The sequence below is a fragment of the Oreochromis aureus genome, linkage group 2 (assembly GCF_013358895.1).
Source record: "Oreochromis aureus strain Israel breed Guangdong linkage group 2, ZZ_aureus, whole genome shotgun sequence".
Lineage (NCBI taxonomy): Eukaryota > Metazoa > Chordata > Actinopteri > Cichliformes > Cichlidae > Oreochromis > Oreochromis aureus.
In genome coordinates, this window is record NC_052943.1 from 18080593 (window position 1) to 18099055 (window position 18463).

The 18463-nt window shown below is 41.1% G+C and overlaps 1 protein-coding gene across 4 annotated transcripts in view; it reads left to right on the forward strand.

Annotated features, from left to right (window-relative positions):
- Positions 1-723: 723 nt before the first annotated feature.
- The window catches only part of pcdh19 (protocadherin 19), a 52402-nt gene continuing 34662 nt past the window's right edge, over positions 724-18463 (forward strand). For 2 of the 4 annotated variants that reach the window (XM_039620240.1, XM_039620245.1), the window contains exons 1-2: positions 724-4022; positions 6533-6881. In XM_039620240.1, coding sequence (XP_039476174.1) covers positions 1876-4022; positions 6533-6881 — 2496 coding nt within the window. In that variant the 5' untranslated portion in view covers positions 724-1875. The remainder of the gene's footprint in view (positions 4023-6532; positions 6882-18463) is intronic. The other 2 variants (XM_039620249.1, XM_031736426.2) reach the window with 1 other exon arrangement.

The following is an 18463-nucleotide window of genomic DNA, read 5'->3' on the forward strand; positions in this document are numbered from 1 at the left end:
TAGGCCTATAATATTTGTTCATTATTGGAAATTGCCTCACCGTGGTGCCCGGTGTTGCTGAAGTTCAGAACATTAAATGCATGACAGCCACGTCTAGGGTCTAAATGATGCAACACGATGCGTGCACTTGCAACGGTTGTGGGCTATAGATCAGCGGGCCGTGGCTGACTCTAAAATATGCAGTATAAGCCAACAGTAAACACTGTCTAGTAGTTGCAATGTCTGCTCTGGCACAGAGGTGGCCACACCTTGACGTATCACCTCTTGTCTCTAACAAAAGCCAAAAATAAGAGCGAGTATTCTCCTGTTGAAGATCTGTATAGTAAAATATGACTTGTTACATTTAATGGAGCACAACAGCAGAGAGGAACGCAAGGACAAATCTGTGAAAACTTATCCGTAGCTTCTCTTCTCCGCTTCTGCTGGAAGAAATTAGCCTGTTACTCTTGTCTGTGGCACTCATGGGAGTCTTTTCAAAGACCCCCATGGGTCCCCAGACCCTACATTTGGAACCGCATTCTAACGATCATCTAATACTCAGCTTCGTGTTTCGGCGTGTACGATGTAATTGCCCATTGAGTCGTCCATCTGCAGGAGAACAGGTAGTTGGCCGCGTTTCATTGCTGTACTTTGCCCCACCCACCAGCAGCTCCAGCCCTCCTGTGTAACCCCTGATTGGCTGAGGGGATTGCGGGTCCTCAGACCGAGCGCTCGCCTCGGAGCTGAGAGTTCGCCAGTGTGCACCAGTGAAGCGAGAGGAGCGCTTGTTGGAGTCAACTAGACAGCCTTCTGGCAACGAGTAGTGATTTCTTTTTTTCTGCCTCAACCAGGCTGGATATAGGCGACTGTGCTTCAGTTTGCTGCAGCTAAACATGAAATACGTTTTGAACATACAGTAGTGCTCTGACAAGGTTTCCTCCCACAGGCTTTTGGCTACATTTTCATCGGATTTTTTTTTTCTTTTTTTCTCTGTGTTGCATGGACTAATAATCGGGATATGTGAAGCCTTTTCCAACTGACACAGAAGGAAATTAATTAGTAAGTAAAAGCTTGAAGACTTACGGAGGGGACGAAAGACTAAATCTGCTGGAAATAAAAAGGTAATCGGGACTTGAGTGATGTGATGAGACATTCCTGCAATTGCACCCTCTTTTTCTTTAAGCAAAGATATCCGGACTTAGGCTGTTGAATTATTTTGCGACTGCTGATTCTTTATTTTATTTTATTTTTTCATCAAATGCAGTTTTAAAGCCTATAGCTGTCTATCGATAAGGAAATTTGATCACTGCCTGTATTAAATTGCACAAAACAAGATGTTTATCCAGAATGCGACTTAAATATTGACTGGGATAAAGGCTGAAATTTTAACACGGACTTTTGAGCTCCTTTACTTTATCTACACAGAAGATTCTTTTAAATTGTGGACTTACTCAAAGGAATTTTGTGTCTATTCAGTCCGAACATTTTTTTTTCTAGTTCCAGCCCACTTGAAAATGGACGGTTCATCGCACGAGTCCTGTGTAAGACCACTTTGCCGCTTGATAAGAGCAGCACGGATTTATTCGACTAAATCAGTACTGTGAGAAGATTCAGCATGTTTTCACAGATCTGTCGTCCCCAGTGTTTCGTCCGCTGCAGTAGACCAGAGGATGTTCCCTGCCTGTGGAGAGTGAAATAGGCTAAGGCACTTGTTAGAATTTTAGCTTTCACACCTAGATATAATTTGCATACATAAGAGATTTTCATCACTCAGACACTTTTTGGACATTTTAATGAGATGGTTAATTTGCATAATGTTTCCAGTTTTCTCTGACGTGTACCTCTGTGCGTAATTATCAAGGTCTTTGTTAGGCACAGGAAAAGTCAACAGGTACAATGCAAACGAAGGAGATGGAATTAATACAATTAACTGCTGTGTTCCTCCTTTTTTGGGTCGGGACTGAAGCTGTTATCAATTTAAAGTATGGAATAAACGAGGAGATGAGGGCCGGGTCAGTGATAGGAAACGTGACAAACGACGCACTAAAGCAAGGATTTCAGATTGCACCGCAGCCCCCGTACTTGAGGGTCATATCCAATTCACATCCTGGATATGTTGAACTGAGTCCAGCAGGAATTCTTACAGCCCAACAGAAAATAGATCGGGACGTATTTTGTCGACAAAACCCAAAGTGCATTATATCCCTAGAAGTGATGTCAAACTCTATGGAGATCTGTGTCATCAAAGTTGAAATTGAGGATTTGAACGATAACGCACCCAGATTCCCTACGAGCCACATTGACATAGAAATTTCTGAGAATGCTTCCCCTGGTACCAGGTTTCCCCTAGAGGGGGCAAGCGATCCGGACTCGGGGATCTTTGGAGTGCAATCATATTCTATCACTCCAAATGAGCTTTTCGGACTAGAAATAAAGACCAGAGGGGATGGGTCGAAAATTGCTGAGCTTGTTGTGCAAAAATCGTTAGACAGGGAGACTCAGTCCCACTATACATATGAAATCAGCGCAGAAGATGGAGGAGACCCACCAAAGATAGGTGCGGTCCAGTTAAATATTAAAGTAATTGATTCTAATGATAACAACCCCGTTTTTGACGAGCCAGTGTATACAGTTAATGTGATGGAGAATTCCCCCCGTAATTCATTAGTCATAGACTTGAATGCAACGGATCCCGACGAAGGCACTAATGGAGAGGTCTTGTACTCGTTCAACAGTTACGTCACCGAGAAAACGAGGGATGCTTTCAAAATTGACCCCAGAACCGGGGTTATCACTGTCATTGGTGATTTGGATTATGAAACGACGCAAATATATGAAATCGACGTCCAAGCCAAAGATTTAGGTCCAAACTCTATCCCAGCTCACTGCAAAGTCACCGTGAATGTGATGGATACTAACGATAACCCACCTGTCATCAGTTTACTCTCACTGAACACAGAGATGGTGGAAGTTAGTGAAAACGCGCAGCGTGGATATGTCATTGCGCTGGTAAGGGTGTCAGATAAGGATTCTGGGGCAAACGGCAAAGTGCAGTGCAGGCTGCAGGGTAATGTTCCTTTCAGACTGCAAGAATATGAGAGCTTTTCCACTATACTTGTTGATGGCAGGCTGGACAGAGAGCAAAAGGACACATACAACCTGACCATCCAAGCAGAGGACAGTGGCATCCCCCCTTTACGCGCCACAAAGTCGTTGGTAGTAAAAGTCACAGATGAAAACGACAACCCTCCCCACTTTCTTAAGCCACACTATCAAGAGATGGTGATGGAAAACAACCTCCCTGGCTCATGCCTGCTAACAGTATCAGCTGAAGACCCTGATCTGGGGATGAATGGCACAGTTTCATACTCAATAGTCCCTGGTGAGATTAAGCACATGGATGTAAACACATATGTCAGTATAAACCCATCAGGCCGCATTTATTCAATGAGGTCGTTTGATCATGAATACACTAGGACTTTTGATTTCAAAGTGCTGGCCAGAGACAACGGCAATCCGTCTTTATCAAGTAACGCAACAGTGCGCATCGTCGTGTTGGATGTCAACGACAACACACCTGTTATGACAAACCCTCCGCTGGTTAATGGCACAGCGGAAGTTTCTATCCCAAGAAACGCTGCGAAGGGTTACATGGTGACCCAAATTAAAGCTGACGACTATGATGAGGGGGAGAACGGGCGGCTGACCTACACTATCTCAGAGGGAGACAGGACTTTCTTTGAAATCGACCAGGTGAACGGAGAGATTCGCTCCACCAAAATGTTTGGAGAAAACGCCAAATCCACCTACGAAATCACAGTTGTGGCGAGGGATCACGGCAAGCCCTCCCTGTCCTCTTCGGCCTATATAGTGGTGTACCTCTCTCCAGACCTCAGTGCGCAGGAGTCTATAGGACCTGTCAACTTGTCTCTCATCTTCATCATCGCTTTGGGCTCTATCGCAGCTATCCTGTTTATCACCATGATTTTTGTGGCGGTCAAGTGCAAGAGGGATAACAAGGAGATCCGGACGTACAACTGCAGGTACTGACTAAAGCCCGTGCGTGTTTGTGTGTATGGATGTATAGATTTGTGTATGCAAGAGGGAGAGAGAGAGAGAGAGAGAGAGAGAGAGAGAGATTTTATGTGTTCGCAATCACGCTTGAACCTGTCAGTTGTCAGTGCATTGCTTTTGTTATGCAGCATGTAAAGGCTTCTAATCTGAGGACAGCAGATTTCTTTCCACAGCTGAAATTGAGTTATATCTAAATAATCTCTACTGCATTAAATCAGAAACATTCGCTAAGGCCCACTGTTCCGTGTTAGCGGAACATGATTGATGGATTTAATTCTTTCATTGTAACCAATTGACTCATAAATATGATGGTTCAACTGTCATGTTCAATTTGCGGATGTGTTGCCGGACAATTAACGCCCCACTGGCTCAATAGCAGACCCAGACATTTATTATTTAACCTCCACCGTGGCTGATTGGCTGTTATCAGCTTTAATCTAGTGTGATTATGGATAGTCCTCAAGGATCATTCAGGCTCCCCTCTGCTTTTCACTACAAAAAGTATAATAATATAAATATAAATATAATATAAAAAACAAAAAAAGTTTAGATTCTATGAGAGTATGTAAGTCATATCCCGCTCATTAACTATGAAGACTGCTTCATGGAAAGGAGCAGATTATTATGTTCCTGAACTTGCATTGCGGATATTCTGTTGTGTTCATCAGTCTGAACATCAGTTCTGGCTTTGATTTCCCCGTGCCACATTACCACTAAATTTACATATAGATTGGATTTGAGAATTTAACCTGAAGCTATAATCATATTTTGCTCCAAACATTATTTTGTTGATTTAAAGTTACTTCATTTTTTTAAGCAGTAGTGGTCATGAAAACGTGAGAACTGACTTAAGAATAATTGTTGTTGTTTTTTTCACCGTTAATTTCAAATTATCTACAAATATGTATAAAAAATGTTCCCTTGAAATTATCACAGGTGTGTTTCAACACTCTTAATTGCAAAGATTGGATTTGGACTAGAGAGTTCTAAGAGGAAAATATAATCACAAACTATGTCTCCATCAAAGTTGACCCGTTTTTTTGACACTTATATCTCATGGCAAAATTTTATAAACATGTTTTTATTTGAGCCTGTTTGGAAATACTGGGAAATCTATTTATTGACATCTTGACAGAAACGTTTCTCACATTTTTTTAATGTCAGTTATACATTTTCTTCAGAGAAAAAAACCCCAATGATAGACAACAACAAATTCAAAATTCAGAACTGCTCCCAGTACTTTGCTCTCCGAGTGTGCGACACTATCCCTGCTGGGTGCTTTAATCAGCACTGATGTGCTCTGCTTCTCAGTCGCCACCTCGAATATGAGGAGCAGTTGTCTCCAATTTATTGCTTGTCCTCTGTCAGTCTTTCTGACTCTGAAGATTTTCCCTCCCAGATTTCATTGTGGGCACAAAGTAGAAAGAAAACATGTTAAAATGATAAATGAAACAGCGATGAAGCATTTTCTACCCTTGCAGCTGCCCATTTTCTTTCCTCTGAATGAAGGAGGAGCAGAATGGGGGTTGTTTCAAGATGCAATCTGAAAGAAAAAAAGGAAAAAATGAAAAAGACAAACTACAGTGGTGCACCTTCTTAGTCAGTATGATTTTAGGAATGATAGAGGATAAGCGCTGCCTTTTAGAGAAGAACAGAGGTCAGTGAGGCCTAGTAAAGCAGAGACATGTTTGACATCAGAAAGGATCGGATACATTCAGGTAATGAAATTTCATTGGCAGCTATAGTTTTGTTATCAAATTATTGTGGGAAACAAACCATATCCCCCATGCCATAAGGTTAAAAATGACCTTTTCCAGTCTTTGAGGTAATGCAGGTGGTAAAAAGGATCACATATTTTCTTGAATATGTCTAGTGAGGGTTGCACTGATCACTGCAGAGTATTTAGCATCTGTTCTCCTGTGGAAAACTGCAAGGCTGTGTGAAGAATGGATATTTCCCCCAGTCTGAGAATCCTTTGATAAAACATGGCTGTGTTGCTCATTTGCTCTCGTTAAAGTCAAAATACTCAGTTCAAGTTTGCAGCAGCCACTGAGAGCAGCTAAATGAATTTGAATCTGCAGTTCTCCTGCACTCCGTGTTGCTAGTGGGCTCCCTTGATAATGAAAGAAAAAATGGAATTAGTGTGGGATGTGTGCTTTGAATGTGATTGCATATACTGCCGATGCTGCTCAGTATCAGTGTGCTCTTTTTGCTGTGCTTCTGTGGTTTTGGCATGTTTGCATATTGTCTGCCTGTTTGTGACATGTCAATTGTTGAGCATGCAAATGCAAACAAACAAGGGATAACAGCTCCACTGCAAGCTTCGAGTGGAAGGTCACTTACGTGCGCTGCTCCACCTTTGAAAAGGGGCAATTATCCCATGGTTGAACAGCGTCCTTGCTGGCATGGTGGGGAAACTTTTTGACCATATGGACAGGGGAGGGGGAAGGCAGAACACTGCTTTATTGAGTCTGTTCAGTTTCTTCTACTTGCGCAGGGTCGCGGAGTACTCATACGGCAACCAGAAGAAGTCCAGCAAAAAGAAGAAGCTGAGCAAGAACGACATCCGCCTGGTGCCCCGAGACGTTGAAGAGACAGACAAGATGAATGTGGTGAGTTGCTCATCTCTCACCTCCTCGCTCAACTACTTCGACTACCACCAGCAGACCCTGCCGCTGGGCTGCAGGCGCTCTGAGAGCACCTTCCTCAACGTGGAGAACCAGAACTCACGCAATGCAGCTCCCAACCATGGCTATCAGCACCCGTTCACAGGGCAGGGTCACCAGCAGCAGCCAGACCTCATCATCAACGGCATGCCACTGCCAGAGGTGAGACAAAATCCACTGTGCTCTGTCCTTGATCCTTGGCTGGGCTGCTTTGGCTATTACTTTAGAATACATTTTAAATTTGAAACTGATTCCTGTGATTAAATGCAATGGTTTAGGAGAAACAAAGAAATTGTTGCTTTTGCAATTTTAGTATTTAGTTTGCTTGATAATAAATAACGGGTATATGTGGGCAAAAATATCTAAAAAAAAAAAAAAAAAAAAAAGGTTCAGGGATATGTAGCATTCCACTGTACCAAAGAATACAGTGCCAGTGAAATGTTGGTCTATTATTGATGGAAAAGCTGAGCCACTGAAATGGCAATATGTCAGTCGATCTGAGTGGAATCCTTCAAGGCATTTTAAGGTGCTGAGGCACTGAAGCTGTCCTTTGATGAGAGTGCTTTGCCAAGCAGAAGTTGGAGGCCTAACAAAGTGGATTATCTGGCATCTCTTACTCCACTTGTTTTCTTTTTTTTTATTTCTATGTGCTGAGCAATTGAAAAAAAAAGAACAGGAGTTTGTCCACCTGCCAGATGTATTGACCTGGCTAATCACCTCTACCTCACAGCATTTCAGGTGCTAACAGAAAGAATAATCATTGCTTAAATCAGTATGTCGTCCATTTGGCTACAGCATTACCGCATGGCTGCTCTGCACAGCCAGCCATTGAATTACCCTGACACACCATGCATGGCTCCAGCAGAGCAGTGAAGGTCTGACTTGAAAGGCTATTCAAGCTGACAGGTGTATGCCGACCAGCTGATCCTTAGTTTATAGATTTTTTTGTATGTATGAACTCGTCTATTGGATTCTTTCGTCAACCTTTCTTTTTCTCTTCATGACCCACTTCTCCTCAATCCCATGGGAGAGGGGGACATTTGTATTTGTATGTGTGTGTATTTGTATGAGAGTATTTACCACACCCACTCATATCAGTGGCAAGCTCCACATATACACACACACACACCCTTGTAAATGATGAGTACAGTCTCCATTTGACATTCCAGTGAGGAGAAGGTGGGGGTAGGGGGGTCTTAAAACAAGGAACACAAGATGGATATTGATATATTGACTGGATGATCCTGAAAGATCCAGGCACCAATGGATTGTGAGAGGTCAATGAGACCTACTTACAGGCATGCTGATTTACTGAGCCTGTCTGAGCTGGTTCCAAGTGACTGTGTGTGTGAATAACACAGGTGGAAAGAATGAAAAATGTAGTTGTGTCAGTGGAGGCAGAGGTGTGGGATTCAGCAGGTACATGAAGTGACCAGTATGCTGCGATTGTGCCAGCTGGTAAGCAGTGCTGTGCAGGTCAACACAACCTTTTTATCTCTCTCTCTCATAAAAAAATCTACAACAGGATATCCACTAACCTGGTAAAAAAACAAAAAACAAAAACTTGAACAGCATTCTGTCTCTTTGGCTGAAGCATCCAATAAAAGCACATTTGCCGCAGGATCAGGACACCCTTTATTTGTTTCACCTAATGAAAAAGGGGAGAGGGAGCAAGTAAGGAGAAAGATTGATTTTGATGATTCCATATGCAAAGCTTGGAGTTGTCTTGATAGAGCTGTGTGAGGCCAGATAAAGAGATAAGGAGTGAGCCAGGGTGAATATTGAGTCTTAGTGCCAGGTGTCTGAGCCCCGACCACGTTTTCTCATTTTCTTGGAGGCAGTTGATTGGCCTAATAGAGGCTGGGGCTGTTTAGCATGCAGCTTCCCTCTCTCTCCTTCTTCCACTAGATGTTGACAAACATCTCTTTGACCCGACATTTGCACATTTTCTGGACCGAGAAAAGAGAGTGTGTGTGTGAGATTCAGTAAGTAAAGAAAACAGTATCAAGAGCATGCCTTGTCCCCCAACAGATAACCCAGCACAATGACAGCTGTCACTGTGTTCTTGGCTCCCCATTGTGACAGTTTCAAGAGACAGAGGCTATACAGGATGTACAAATGTTACTCTTAAATTAAAAAAAAAATGTTTTGGTATAATTACAATGCCATTTATAGCACAAACAAACATCAGTGGAATGACTGTTAATTGCTTTGTTACAATGAGAAAGCTTGGGCTTGAAACCACTTGACTCCACAAGTCCTCAACCCATATCCCATTGACTGGCTAGGACACACGAGTGGCTGCACTGTTGTGATTACTAAGGCTGCTTTGTCCCCAAAAATTGTTTTCATCCTGAGGGCAACCTCGTAATTATCCATGATTCATTTATCCTTGGCAGAAGAGCCTTTTGTTTTTAGACAGTGATGTCGCTGCATTTGTTTATTTTCCAAACGTGTAGTTTAAAATTATCATAGCCACCAGAACCTTGTCAGATTTGGTTTGTTAATGGAGGGAAACAGGATATGGGTTTGTATCTATTTGTAATTTATGCTTTTGATCAATAGAAAGTTCTCCTCTATTGTTAGTTTATGTGGGGCAGCAAGCATCCTGCTTATGTCAGAGCAGCTGGAGTCGAGCTTTTCCTGCGTTAGACAAAGCATGCTGGCACACACACACACACACACACACACACACACACACACACACACACACACACACACACACACAGCAGACTTTGCCAAGATAACAGTGACAGGTCTCCCCAAAGGCCTCATACCTGTAGTTGCATTGTGTATATTGTATTCTCCCTTGTGAGAATGTGGACCAGTATATCATCCATATACATCCCTAAACATTACTGTCCATTGTTTTGAAAAGCATCAGCTGTGAGATGTTTGTTAGACCTGCCTGTAGTAGCACTAATATGAACGCTCACAGGAGAATAGAGCTGTCTTCCATGGCTTAATTATAGTGAATCACTTGGTGGGGGAGACAATTATACAGTAAAGAAATAGCCTTTGGCTAGAATGTGTTTTTGAATTTGTAATGTGTACTAAGGCTCCTCACACCTGTGATTCCAGATAATGAGTATAGCAGGAAAATGAGTTATCTTACTTCATCGATTAGCCTTATTCAGGTAAGAGATTTTTTTTTGTAGGGAGGGTTTATCAGAACAAGGTGATGTGTAAAATTGAAAAAAAAAAGTGATTTGACATTGTGTTACACAGTGTAAAATGCATTCAGTCAAAAGTATGTTTTACAGGATAAGTTAATTGATAACTGAAGCAGTCATCCAGCAACCCAGCAATCCATATGCCCACCACACTCCTTCAAATACACTGTCCAAGTTTTAGTTATATAACAAGAAAAAAAAGTACCTTTTGTGTTTGCACTCACAGTCAATCAAAGTATGCTAAATAAGAAAAAAAAAAGAAAGAGAACTGCAAAGAGATCTGCGTATCAGTCTTGCTGTTTTTCCCGTTAGTAAGGAAGACATTTTGATATTGATGTAGGAAAGACAACAGGGAGTGGTTCCAGCGAGGATGCACATCCCTTGCTATCACTTCACATCAGGACAATATGCATGGGAGCATTCAGACGTGTCATATTGAGCATGCAAAATAGATGTCATGCTGTCAGTGCATACTACACATCTGTTGAAACTGCCAATCTCCCCCCACACATGTACTCATGAATACACAGGCACACACAATATTTCTTATGGAGTGTCACATTTATTTGAAATATGGGCTGTGACATTATCATTTACATCATTATGACTGACTCAGAAATCTCAGAGAAGGAGGAGTGAGAAGCATATTTCAACATTTTCAATAATCAAACAATGCTGTGAATTTTGCATTTAAAGTACACTTTTAGTGTCGTGTACTGCCGGCGCGTGGCTTGAGGTGGAAATGATGCTAAAAATTTTTTATTTTTGTGTCATGTTTAGTGTTTGATCTCACAGGACAGTTTTGGTGTCACAAATTTACTGGTGTCTAGTTCTGGTCACAGATATACCTCTGCAACTCTGAATAGTTTGTCAAAGACTAATCATGTCAGGAAAGAGAAAATGACAGTTATACAGATGTCGTGCAATAAGGGGAGGGATACATAACTCCTTGATCTTGCATTTTATTTCATTTATTTATTTATTTTTTGATGCGTTGGAAGACTTGGGTGGGGTATGTTACATTCTTTAACGTCTCCTATTTTCAGACCGTTTGAAAAAGAATCGTTTCATCTACAAAAGCCTCAGAAGCTCACTGATTGAGTGGCAGTTGAACCTGTTAATTATTTAGAGAGGTTATTTGTAAGGTAGAGACTTCAGAAATCTTGTGCTTTTCAAGTGTCAGTGTTTATAAGGTGAAATAAAGCAGCATCTGTCAAAGAAAATTAAAAGTGTGACGCGATGTGCTTAGTGGCCTCTTGTATCTGATTGCGATTAATTCACCAAACTGGTCAAGCTGTAGCAGACGGGGCAGCATTACTCAGCAAGATGGTTTTCAGTTCATGTACAACTAGTGCTAGTTTTACGCTTGGTTAGGTTTTTATAGCCTTGACCCTAACCCGCAACACCCCATCACTGCGTGTCATTCTCGATGTCGCAAAGCTACAATGAAATGACATAACAACCCCAGGCAGCCAGTCAGAAGCATCCAGCCCCGCCGGGTTGCCGCCCTATCGTCAGGATCAGAGCATCCAGCCAAAAGAGTTTAAGAGTCAAAACACACAAGTGACAGCATCTGATGTACACATGTCACTGCATGTATCCTTAACCACATGTGACTTGTAAAGATTGTACAGAGGGAGTTATACTGTAGAAAAATGGCAAGGCCTGAAAAATCAAGGCGAGACAGAGTGGGAGGGAAAAGGGGGGTGATATCTATTTATAGAATGTCAGTGATTTTCTTCAACCTGTACTGCTGCAGCCTGAAACATGTTATTTTTCTGTCTAAAATACTGCATTAGTATGAGGAAGAGATTTTATTGCCCAAATCGTATTAACTCCGATACAGATAGCAATCATGTCACTTCTTTATTGCATGTACAAGATGCTCTTCCCCCTTGAAAACACAAATATTATGATTACTTTTGTGGACTTGTGAATGTGTCGGGTGGCACCGACGAACGATGGTGTTTTGAGTTTTGCACCACTCGATATCTTTCCTTTAAATCTCGACGGTCTTTTAAAATCAGTCCTTCAAAGCGCGTCAAATTCATTCAGTAGTTAAAAATCTCGAGTCAAATAACTGCGTAGTGTAAGAGGCACAAGTAGAAGATTGCACGCACACAGTTACTCTGAGCTAGAAAAGTGAAATCATATCTACGTAATTCTTCCTCAATCTTTTGAGATGATTTTACTTAATCAGCTAAAAAAATTAAAACCATGTCGACATAATCGTTCCTTAATCTTTTGAGATAATTTTACTTAATTTGGGGAAGATACACTTTAATTTAGCTTTTTTTTCTAAATCCTTTAAATATCCAACCAAAGGGGTTTTTGTGAAACAAAAATAGTTAGGTAGTGGTTGTAGTCATATGCCAATTTCAAAGTGTTTACAGGACAGCCAAAAGAAGTATGGCAGCACTGCGTTCGTACATTGATGGGTCCACCCCTAAATGAGAAATGGCAAAGTAAAGTGAAGAAAATGGACATGGCGATGACGTTTATCGCTGGGGAAGGGGACCCTCATTACGCACCTTGTTAAGTCCTGCAAGCGATGCTTCGTGGACGTAATTACCCATTTAAACGAGTTTCCTCTGGTGTTGTTGTTTTTTTTTTATATTTTTCAAATTAAGCTCTCTGACACAAATATGCCACATTTTGTTTTCTCAAGTGGAAATCCTGCAACACAAGGAGGACAATAGAGGTGTGCAAATGTACCATCACCAGTGATTTACTGAGACGTTTAAAGTGGTCATTACAACAGGTCACACTTTTTAAAAAGTTTTTTTAGCAAAGTTTATGTGCCAAGTCTGGCTGTTCTCGAGTGTGAAACAAAGCGGTGGTGCGGTTTTTCAGAAATAAACATGTAAATCAAGTAATACAAGTCTGAGGTAACTTTTCACACAGCTTCAGGAGGACAAGAATAATAAAAAAAATATTATTAAAAAAAAAAACTATCTCTCGTTAATTCAGGTTTTGCTGCCTTTGGTGGAAATGTCTGTATTTACATTAATATAGGATAGGAAAGGTCAGCTTACATATTTAAAAAAAAAAAATACAAACCCTAAGACTTGTTATGGCCGGAAGTGAAATCTATTTGCTCACAATATTATTTTCTTTGTTGCATTCAGTGTGTGTCAAGAGGAATGTGCCCATTGCCATCCCTGTGGCTTAAGAATATTAAAACAGAAGTATATTTACAATGTCTACTGGCATGCACTGGAAGAAAACATAGACACTGCTTCAATATATTTGTTCCCTCTTGCAGATAAGAATAGCAAAGGACTTGCCATCCATATTTGGAAAAATAATTGTTTTCTTTTCAGATTTGTTATTGAACAACAAAACCACAATGTTTTTTGGGAAAGTAAACGAAGTGAGAAAAAAGTAATTACAATTCTCCTGTAATGACCGTTACGTGTGCCAAAAACTAATTTTATCCAAATGCACAGAGAAAAGGTATTAATTAAAATTCATAGATATCGGGGTTCTAATTTTCCCGTTGTCCTGTTTTAGTTGAACTGTGGGTTTTCAGACTTGTTACCACATTGTTAAAAGAGTTCCCAGGCTTTTCTCTTGAGTGCTGATGTTGTGCGTTTTGAATGACAGGGAAATGGGGGAGGGATTCTGTGAAACATAACAATACTCGCTGTGAACAGAAACTTTTCCAAGCAGCCAGCTCTGACACCAGGGAAGAATGACCTTTCCAAGTGTCCTGTTTTTTGCCTAAAACAAAGAGGGAGCAGGAGGATGTTAGTTAGCATTTCCCCCATCAGATTAAATGTCAACTTCTGCATGCATAATTGTAGAGTGGAAAGGAGCAAGACTTGAAGTGAACCAATTTGCTGGTGGATAGATGAATCCTGGGCTTACTTATTCACTGCATTGCAGATATTGTCACAGCAGTTTCAGGGACTAGTTTTCTTACACTTGGATCTATATTTTCAGACTACACCTGGATTCGCGATAATTCTTACACTTAGTGAAACTTAATTCGGCAGAAAAGAAAAGAATTATCCATTTGTTGCATGTCTGCCATTTAATACAATTTAAGGAAGGTGGATTAGACATTAGTCATTATATTACTCACACAAATGCTGCATTGTGCCATTGTTTTGTACACCCCGATGGTGAGTAGACCTTCCTGCTTCTCCCCTTTTTATTTTAGCACATTCAAACAGCACTTTTGTTTCTACACATAAACCTGAATTTGCATTAGGGAGTCCATGTATGGGATGTTTGATGAGCACGGGGGCTGTTGGCAAGCGAGCCACTATAGCAGCAATATCAGCCGCCTCAGAGGCATGCAGCAGTATGGCTAGAGAAGCAGCAGGGTAGCGTAATTGTGCATTGTTCATCCACACAACAGAGGCAGAGCATGTAATGAGCTGTAGCATTTTCACCCAACCGGGCTAATGGGCTATGACCGAGTGTAGGCCTCTCAAAGCCCCCCATTCCCTCATGCCCTGTGTGGCCAGTGTCTTGGGCCTCCTCCTTTCTTTTCTCCCACTCTGCCCTTCTTCTCTGCCTGATCAACGTCAGCAATTCATTCACCCCTGTTATCCCCTTCCTTTATCTCGCCTCCCTTACCCATTGTACCTCTGTCTAAGGCGATGGTAGGACCCCTAATGCGTTCAGTGTGTGGGTCCTTTTCTCATTCATGATGTCTGCAGACCTCTAAGCAGTTAGTCTGATTCAGCCTGACGTAAATCAGAATAGCTCATTGATGGAGCCCCGAATGCACTGTGATTACATTAAAAACCCAAACACTGAATACAAATAAAAGTTCAGGAGGCGAATTTGCTGATGTTGTTTGTAGGGGATTTGATGTTAGAACTTGGCTAATTTTTCTATCAAAGGCTGTTTTGCATTTTGATTATCTAGTTTTCCTGAACGCAAATCAGGTGGGCCTGCTTCAATCAGGTTTGTTTTCTTGGGATTAAGGCTTTTCAGAAAGTGTCCAGGCATATTATTTACACCCATATCCATTTTCTAGAGAAGGTGGGAATCCATTTCTTTGCTTGAGTGAGATTAGGTCAAGGCAAAAATGCTAGGGAATAAATTAGATATCTACTCTGGGCTGAGTGTGGAAGATGAAAACAATACCACTGATATTTATTATTGTCTTCCATGGGAATTGGTAACAACTTTACCCCCATCTCGGGTCTCTCTTTTGGCATTATAAAACAATGTTCAGGGTTCAGTCGTCTGGCTGCGGAGCACAATAGGACAACAGTTTTGACTTTCCCCTCACGTCCATGATTTGACATACCACAGCACAGGCAGCCAAGTAGATGAATGAAAAGCACTTGGCCTCTGTCAGACTGCTCTGAGAGCAGTACGTTCCCCAGTAACCTCCTTAGTTCAAGATTAGCTGTTCCTAGTTCAGTTTTATGGGAAGCTAGTGAATGGAGAAGCCAGCATGTCTGCACTTGTTAAATTAAAGATTGTTTATAATTTCTGTGCTTTAATGACAGACTGACTCCTCCTTGGGGGAATAAAGCAGGAAGGTCACCGTGGAGGTAAATTCAAGTGCTCTTATCAAGTTTGGGGACTATTACATCAAAGCAGACTCTGATGTATCAACACAATGCATGTACGAGCATGCAGAGAGACGAACACAACATGTTCCCTCTGTAAACAGAGGGAAACATTTGTCCTCCCAGTTTGGTGAAATAGTCTCCTTAAAAGAATCCGTTCGGAAAATCTTTTGACAAAATTGACTGTTGGATCTTTGAATATAAAGAAAAACTACTCTAATATATATTTGCTCCATCTTAAGATTTAGCCAAAGGCACATTACGACTGTCATTTTACCACTGCTTGCATTTTTTTTCTTCAGTAAATGGACCTAACAAGATATAACATATTGCTTTCTGAGGTTTGTCATTGGTGGCATACACATTTTATTACCTTTGCATAGAACTATGCTCCCTGTTTCCAGGTAGCATATCAGTCGCTTGCTTTAGCTTCATCTGGGAAGCACTGACATGAGAAAGGTATCAATGATCTCGAGTCCCAGTAAAATAACATATGAGCATATTTCCCAACATGTTAAAATATTCCTATAAATTATTGCAGCATAAATTTGTATATCCGAGAAAAAACAATCCAAAAGAATGTCAGAGGGAGGCAGACATGGGAGTAGTGTTCTGACTTTTCATTTGTTTGCAACCCAGTAATGATTATTTTAGCCTCTAAGCCCCAGATTTGGCCTTGTTTTGCTGTGGGAAGCGGCATCAATGGGGACAGAGCAGCCCTGCCCTGGTTGAGAAGCTTGTCTGTAGTTAAGCTGGTTGGCAACCAGAGTCAGGTACATAGAATGGAAGACATTCCAAGTCAAATCACAGGAGGTCAGAGACAGAAAGGTAAAATAGTCACTTTAGTGGGGAATGGGTCAGGCTTTGTTGCTGTGCTACTTTTGTTAGTTTATCTGGTGGCTAAGTGAGAAAATGTTCTAATTATAGACCTTCATCATTTGCCATGTTTGTAGAGCTGGTAACAAGCCAGTTGCCAGCTTGCATGAGCAACTGCAGAAAGCTGACTTTTGGTTTAATTTGGAGGACTAGCTATAATCCAGACTAAGTCCCTTAAAGCTGAAGCCTCCCCCCCCCTCCTCCCACCGCTGATGGATTACGGGAGTGTCTTTAAAAGGATAAGGCCCCGCTTATCGCTGCTTTCCTCAACACTTTTTTTCTGGACTTCAGATGTGGGGGTGGACAGTTCATCGTCACCCAGTGGGGCCAGTGTGGATGTGAGTCATAGAGATTAGGCATCTGACGAATGAGATCAATGATAATCACAATTTACAGTTTTTAAATCCCTGCTGTCACAAAGACATATGCATCCTGGTGTATGCCTCTTCTTCCACTGCATGAATTCCATTAGCGTGTTGACTCTAATTAAAAAAAAATATATAAAAAACTAAAAATAATAATAATAATTAATTAGACATCCAACAACAGTTGATGAGTGCAGTTTGTATTGCAGTGAAGTACTTTTACACACACGCATTTATTAACTATATGACACAATGGCTTCAGTCGCTGTTGCTGAAAAATGTGGATTCAAGACTGCTGGAGTCTCAGAAATCATCCGAGCGTATATCAGGATAAACTGATTGAGGTGACAAATAAAAGGATTGTGTGAATTTTCCTGTAGTTTCACTATTAATTTAAAATGGTACTTGATTGCAGAAGTTTTAATTCTCCCACCTGGTGTATAGTTTAATATTTGCTCCTGTAATAATATTTATTGATGGATTTGCAAGTTTTTTTTCTACATTTATTATTAATTTAATTATTTGTTTTGATATCACTATATATCTGGTTGGCATACATAGAGGCAAGCTAGGAAGTAAGGCATGTGTGAAGGAAAAATATGAGCTCACAACTTCCTGTAGAAGCAAACACTAAGATGTTGATTTGTACATTTTCGAAGTGTGTCTGGGTTCCCTTTGGACAGAGCCCATTGTTTGCAGTCTTAATGGCAAGCTTAGCTACCTGTCTTCTACTTGAGCTTCATACTTATCGAGCGAGTGTAGTTTTCAAATCATCTAATTTATCTAGAAAGCAAATTAGGGTAATTTTCAAAATTCTGAACTATTAGCTAAGTGCTGTGTGCAAATTAATGCAAATCACGAGCTCTTAAAAAGCTAGGAAAAGCATGCCAAAATTTAAAAACATCCCAGTTTTGTCGACAGTAATGTGAGGCACTTTGCTGTAATAAATCAACTAAAACATGCAAAACAGTGATAGTTCAGGTGACAGACAGTAGCTGCAGCAAAAGTCTTATACTACCACTTTAGGGCTGTTTGCATCCCTCTTTGCTAAAGAAGTGTTGTTGAGACTTGTGGGAGTACGAGGAGGTGTGTGTTTTGCAGCAGGGGATGGAGACCAATCTAGCACACATAAGCATATGTGTTGTTTGAGATGCTATTTTTGAGTGCGAGGCTGTTACTTATCTCATCGGGGTGTGATGGTGGCGAGGTGAGGGAGCAGAGTGAATTCCTGATGGATCAAGACTGAGAACCCTGAGCTCTCAGCTTAGGAGCAATCTGGGAATTGCAGAGAGAGCCAAGCCACATGGGGGGAGCATAGAAATAGAAGAACCTCGGAGTGAGTACTTGTTTACCTCTGTGTCAACATTTTTGACTCAGCTCATTAACCTGTGCACTTGGGTAGATCAGAACATCTCTCGCCGTCTCCCTCTCTTCCACAATTAATAGTGATAACTAAGGGTAAGCATAAACACATTAAACTCAAGCTAATGAACAGATGCAACAACAGTGCGATGGGGCGGCTATCACACCTCTAAGGCAGCGAATCGATTTCCGCTGATACCAGTTAACAGATACACCCTGTAGCACTTTCCTCCAATCTAATCATGGATCCATTTAAACTGTGTTAGCTGGAAGTCTACTTGCCATTAAAATGGGTTTTCAATTTTTATTATTTTGAGAGCATTGGTTAAAAACGGAGCAAATGCAGAGGTAAAGTAACAGCTATACGTTTTCGATCTCTGAAAGACAGAAAAGGAGGAGTCGCCATGTTCATCTGAGCTCTGCCTTCCTCC